The sequence below is a fragment of the Corvus brachyrhynchos genome, unplaced genomic scaffold, assembly GCF_000691975.1.
Source record: "Corvus brachyrhynchos isolate BGI_N302 unplaced genomic scaffold, ASM69197v1 scaffold309, whole genome shotgun sequence".
Taxonomy (NCBI): domain Eukaryota; kingdom Metazoa; phylum Chordata; class Aves; order Passeriformes; family Corvidae; genus Corvus; species Corvus brachyrhynchos.
Window position 1 is genome coordinate 732,562 of NW_008240227.1, and position 6,069 is coordinate 738,630.

The 6,069-nt window shown below is 54.3% G+C and overlaps 1 protein-coding gene across 6 annotated transcripts in view; it reads left to right on the forward strand.

Annotated features, from left to right (window-relative positions):
* Positions 1-6,069, forward strand: part of LINGO1 (leucine rich repeat and Ig domain containing 1) — a 139,704-nt gene that overhangs the window by 124,782 nt on the left and 8,853 nt on the right. The window contains exon 1 of one of the 6 annotated variants that reach the window (XM_017745196.1): positions 5,217-5,258. The exons of the other annotated variants lie outside the window; for them this stretch is intronic. Within the exon in view, the coding sequence (XP_017600685.1) occupies positions 5,232-5,258 (27 nt within the window). The 5' untranslated portion in view covers positions 5,217-5,231. Of the gene's footprint in view, positions 1-5,216; positions 5,259-6,069 lie in introns of those variants that run through there. 6 annotated transcript variants of the gene reach the window in all.

Sequence of the window (6,069 nt, forward strand, 5' to 3'; positions counted from 1 at the left end):
TTCTACCTGATCCCCCCCCCACACCAGCTACCCCAGCCCATCCCTACCTCAGAGCAGCTGGCCCAGCCCATCCCCACCCCAAAGGCAGCTATCCTAGCCTATTCCCACCCCACAGCAGCTGTCCCAGCCCATCCCCACCCCATGACGGCTATCCTAGTCCATTCCTACCTTACAGCTGCTATCTCAGCCCGTCCCCACCCCACAGCACCTATTCCAGCCCTTCCCCACCCCAACACCAGCTATCCCAGCCAGCATTGCTGCCCAAACCTTTCTTCCTCCTGCTTCTTCCCTGCCTATTCCCCTGGTTCCAAGAGCACGCTTTGTCCCTCTCCTGGACCTCTTCCAAAGGCAGATGACCAGAACAGCTGTGCCTGTGCCAGGAGCAGAGGGGCAGCTCCCTCTCCCAGTGCCAAAGCCCCACTCAGCCCTCTGCCCATCCAGCAGAGTGGGCTGGGGCACGGTAGGAGAAGGTGTCTGGGTTGGCTGTGCCTTCTCACCTGCTGCTCCTTGCTCCTTCCTGGATCCCATTGGCTTGGCTGCTGAATGCCATGGAGGAGAGGGGGCCTCTGGAGCTCTCAGATGATGAGCAAGGCCAAGAGAGAAATGTGCCCCTGGGCTAAAGCCTCCATGTCTTCCCATAGAGAGGTTTCCCCGTAGCACCTGCCCACACCAGTGCTCAGGCAGCCCCAGCTCTCACTGGGTCTCATGGGATGGGCAGGAGGTGACTGGAGGAGACAGTGGAGCTGATTTTACAGCTCCTGGGCAAGCGTCAGGTTTTCCAGGCCTTCTTATGGACGGATTAATTACTAAACAAATGGCTATACTACTGTAACACCATACTGTGCCGCAGTTACTCTACACCTGTAATGTAATTACTGTGTGATACCTCTAATTACCACTGTTTCCTGGAAGGTTAACAGCATCACTGAAGGACTTCTGGTTCCTTTAGTGTCCCGCTTCACATAGCCATGGTAGCACTGCTGAAGTTGGTGCTGCTCCATGTAAGTGACAAGTATAAAATCCTCCAACTTGAGGTTTTAATTCGGGGGTTGATAAATCACTTTATAGTAACACCACAATTATAGTGTAATTACAGTTGTTGAGTTATAAAACACAACACAACCTGTTGGGGCTTGATGAGGTATGCTGGATGACCACTGGGTGCTGCTATTTGGTGGGACCCTGTCCCTTGGAGGCTGAGTTGGCCATGGGCACATCTCTCTGAACATCCAGGTGGAAAACACAACTCACAGCTTGGCTAGGGTGGGTTTTTGGTCTCTCTAACACACCCAATGCACTGAGTCAGCAGCTCTCCTCTGTTCTTTGCTGAACCTCGAGCAGGGTTCATCCTACCATGAATAGAAATGGCTTTTGGTGGGAAAAGAGCCAGAAGAGCTTGTCAGGTAGCAGGAAAGGCTGGGATGAGAGACAAAAGGGCTCCAAATGCTCAACTCAAATCAAATAACCCAGGAAAAACAAAGGGAGAAAGAAATGGAAGGCCATGACCTCAGTATTCTTCTTAAGTCAATTTTTTCCACTTTCTTTCCATCCAGGGGAGTAAAAATGGGAGCTTTTGGCAGGGAATGGCAGCAGGGAGAGAGATCTCTGTGCCTCTGCTGTGTGTCCCAATACCCTGTGACCCTGCTTGGGGATGTGCCTTACTTACAGCCAGTGTTGGTGGCTGTTGGGACCTGTATCCTGTTGGGCAGTGTCAGGACACGTGTGATACAGAGGGGGGAGAGGGGTGTCTGGGGATGGGGCTTACTTGGGGACAGGGATAAACACCAGCCAGAGCCCCCCCTTCCCAGTGCTTCCCCAGCCCCCAGGCACTGTCAGCACCTTGGTGCGGCCTCTGTCCCCTTGTCACCAGGAGAAAGCTGGGTTGCACAGAGGTGGCTGTGTCTGAGCAGTGTTAATTGTCACCTTGACCTGGGCAATTGAATAAATGCTGATAAATGTCACCAAGAGCCTCATCTCCTCTTCAGCCCGGGCAGGGAGTGTGTGGCTCTCTCCATCCCTGAGGGCAGGAGGTCACACCCATCTGGCCCTGGAAGGGGGGACAGCAGGGGGAGTGCCCCTTGAGCAGAGACCCCAACCACTGTGCTGGGCTGAATCCTGGGTGATTCCCACCTTTCAGGAGCAGCAATCAGGAGTGGCCAACAGGACCCCTCTGGGCTTGCATGAGATGCGTAGAGCGTATTGGTGCAGCATCGCCGTGCTGGGGAAGCCTTGCCATGAGCCCCACCAGTGGCTCACTCCCCCCTCTGGCCTCACCAACATCTTGGCTACCATCCCTTGCCCCCCTCCCAGGCCCATACCCCATCCAAACAGCATCTCCTACCTGAGTAAGGATCAGGCAGGGCAGCAGGTCCGTGTCCCTGTTACAGGGGCTGGGGAGCTTGGCTTTGTTTTGCTCATTCTCATGGTTAAGCACAGAAATGGTTCTGTTTAACCATCCTGCATGTTTTTTTCCATCATTTTATTCACATGTCTCTGCAAACCGGTCAGTGCCTTGGTATCCTGCAACGGATGTGTGTACAATGAGCATTCCTCTCCTGCGCTCCAGAGCAGTGTCCTGGCAGAGGCCAAAGGCTTTGCCCATTGAAGCACTCATGTCCTTTGTCTCAGGGCTGGGGTCATTGTCCTGAGCTGGGGACAATCCTTGGGTGAGCTGGAGGGTCTGCACAGGGAGCAGGGACAGAATGAGGAGGTTCAGGACTGGGCTGTGCCTTCCAGGACATGATTCCTGTGGTCCCACACTGTCCAAGGGATGCTCAAATGGCAGAATACCTGTGGTTGCCATCAGACTGGGCTGACCTCTGCTCTGGGGGACAGGCTGGCCATGACTCCTTGGGGGATGTGCCCCTGAGTACCCAGCCCTGCCCTTGGGGCGGTAGGGTTCCTGATGCAGCCCCTGCCACCCCCCACAGCCCTCACTTCCCTGGCAGCCCTTCCCCTCCCCACCCTATATTGCTCTTAGTTATATCAGTAGGACCCACAATTTTTTTTTTTTTTTTTTTGTCATTTCTATTCTGTTTCTTCATCAGAATGCAAAACATTAAATATCGCTCTGGTAATTATGGTTAATTTCATAACCTGCACCTTAATTGGATTGGTCTCTGATGGGGAATTCTCGTAGGAGGGAGAAGCAGAAATATTTTGACGTGATCTATTCTTTCAGCTCTTTGTTTGGATTTGAGATGTCGAGTGTGAAATGGGAAACAACTGATTTAGACCTCAGAGGCAACCTGGGGGTGGTGAGCAAAGCCTGAGCATTCCAAAGGCATTTCACACCCTCCAGCATCCAAACCTCTCCCTCCCATACCCAAACCCAGCCTTTCTCCACCCCTCCTTTGGATTGGGAATAGTCACAGAGAGCCAGATCCATCTGGTCTACCCAAAATGTGAGCCTGAGGAGCCGGGGAGGCATCACAGTGAGCACTGGCCTGGTGGCTTGCTCTGCTGGCCAGTGGTTTGTGTGCTGTACCCTGGAGCAAGGTACAGCACTCCACAGTCTCCCTGCGGGTCCAAGGACTTTAGGGATGTGAGGGACACCCACAGGGACACCTCTTTTCTGCTGGGAATTGGGCAGACAACAGCCCATGGGTGTCCCCGGGGCTGGAGAGGGACACCAGTCCCTTTGTGCCATGGTGGACCAGGCTATCTCAGTGCTGCTGCCCAGGGGGGGCCCAGGGCGCCCAGAGCTTGTCTGGGGCTGTGCCATGGGGCCATCCCACAGAGCCAGCAGCTCCCTGCCACTTTGGGCCTGAGCTATGGTTTGCTCTGGGAAACGCGGAATTGCGCTGCCATTAGGTGCTGCCATGAAACTGATTTGTGCTCAGCCTGTTTATCCTTTTCAATGGGAAACGGCACCGAAGCGGGAGCGAAATGGAAACCCTGGCCGTGCACTTCCGATTGCATTCCGATGCACTGTATTTCCCCGTGATTACTTTTGTTCTCACGTACAGCCCAGAGCGCAAGCTCTGTGTCATTATCCACAGTGCTGGGAGAGGAGGAAGGGACAGAAAGCACTGCTTTCAGCTCAAGCAAGACACAGCAAACCCACCCCATAGCTGCCTTCTGTTGAGGGCAGTGGGGAGCCACTCCATCCCCATGGTGGGTCCCTCTTTTTTTTCCTTGCCCACAGGCTCAGCATGTGCTGAGAAGGCTGAGGAATGGCACGGCTGAGTCTTCCACTGTGCTGACACCCCTTCTCATGGGCATTAAAATGACTGTGCCACGCACAGCCCCATACCTGCCAAGGATTTCTATCAGCCCAAATCCTGTCCAGCCACATCCTGCAGCACCTCCCTTCCTGCAGGATTTGGGCTGGGAAGGGCTGGCAGCCCCTCACCCATTCTGCCCGGCTCCGTGGGTTCAGCTGGATGCAGGACAGGAGGGCTCAGCCGCGGCTCAGCACAGTTTGTTTTTATCTAATCCATTTTATTGTTGAATGAAACAATAACAGCAAATACAGGCCCCGAAGACAAGCCATAAATAATGCAAAAATCAAACAAGTGAGAAAGGGGGAAAGAAAAGAGAATTATACATGTAAAATCAGCCCAGAGAAAGTCAGGCTGGGAAGAGGAATCTTCCCTCTGCATTTGCTATTGCTCATGCTTCCTTTGCCTCCCTTTTTCCTCCATTTCTCTCTCTGGAAATTCCTGCGGCACCAAATTTGTGATTATGTGAACAAAACTTAATAATAACTGGGAGGGGGAGAGAAAGAGAGATCTGGCTTGCAAGAAGGAGTCGGGAAATGAGGCGGAGGGAAGGAACTGGGGCTTCCATCTCTCACAGTGCCTTGAAGCACAGCCATGCTCCTGGCACCCTGCTCTGCCCCATGTCCCTGTGGGATGTGGAGCAAGGACAGCTCTACTGATGCCACCGGCGCTCATGGAAGCCCTGGCAGCACAGTCCCTCAACTCTTGCCACTTCTCCCACCGGTGGGTGATCCCAGAGCCAGCTCTGCCGGGCTGGGTGCACTTGGCTTCTCCCAGAGGTTTCCGAGGCCACTTATTTTAGGCAGCAGTATAAAAATATCAGGGCTGGTCCTAAAAGGGAGTAAATCAGCAGGTTTCCCTGAGGTCAGCATAGCTAATGGCTTTATGTCCTATGTCCTTTGAAGTTCTCTTGCCACTATCCCAAAGGTTTCCAGGGGAAAACGCAATGCTCCGGAGCAGCCCTTGTACTTTTCTTGGTATCCTGCGCTGGTTGTAGGCGTTCAAGGGATGTGGCCTGGGAACAGAAGTGATGCTGTAAGTACAGTCTTAGCTTAAATTAAATGTAAGGAATGTGACTGATCCCTGGATCTGCTGTTCCCCAGCCTTTGGGACTTTGATTTGGGGTTTCCACCTTTGAGCAGTGGCAGGGACGCAGTAGAGATGCAGCGGTTTGGAGTGGTGACAATTAGACAGGGGGTCACATCCCAAAGCCTCAGTGCTGTTCTGTGATGGCACTTGGGACCAGGGTGTTGGGCTGGTTTGGCATTTGCTGTCCTGCTGAGGCAGCCCTGGGTGAAGGAGGGCAGGAAGCACTGGTGGGGTTCCCCCACCTCTGCCTGTAGCCCTGGGTTTCTGCTGTTGGAGCTGCTGGTGCCCCAGCCCTTCTCTGGGCACTGAGCAGGGCTCTGGGGAGCTGTAGAGCCATAGGATGCCTTTTGGTAACTGGAGGGGATTGGGTGTTTCCAGGCAGGGAGCAATGGGAGGGAGCAGCTTGTCTTTCCTGGTGCCCCCAGGTGTGGTTTGTGGGTGGCCAGGAGCAGTGTCTCAGCCTGGCAGAGCTGTGTCCTCACTGCAGGGACATTGGCCATGGCACAGGCTGGAGCCTGGGTTTGGGGGAGCAGGAAGCCCCTGTCACCAGACCAGCCCTCAAAGCCAGCCCATACAGCGATGCCATCTGCTCCTGGCCGGGAGGAGAGACACTCTGGCACTGGGGTGACTTTGTTCCAGCCGCTTTTATGCCATGTCAGGTGCTGTCCTGCCCTGCATGTGGGTCCAGCTCAGGCTCTGTGCAGCTGGGCTTTGGCTGATTCAGCAGCACTGGGGCAGTGTGCTGAGCCACGCAGGG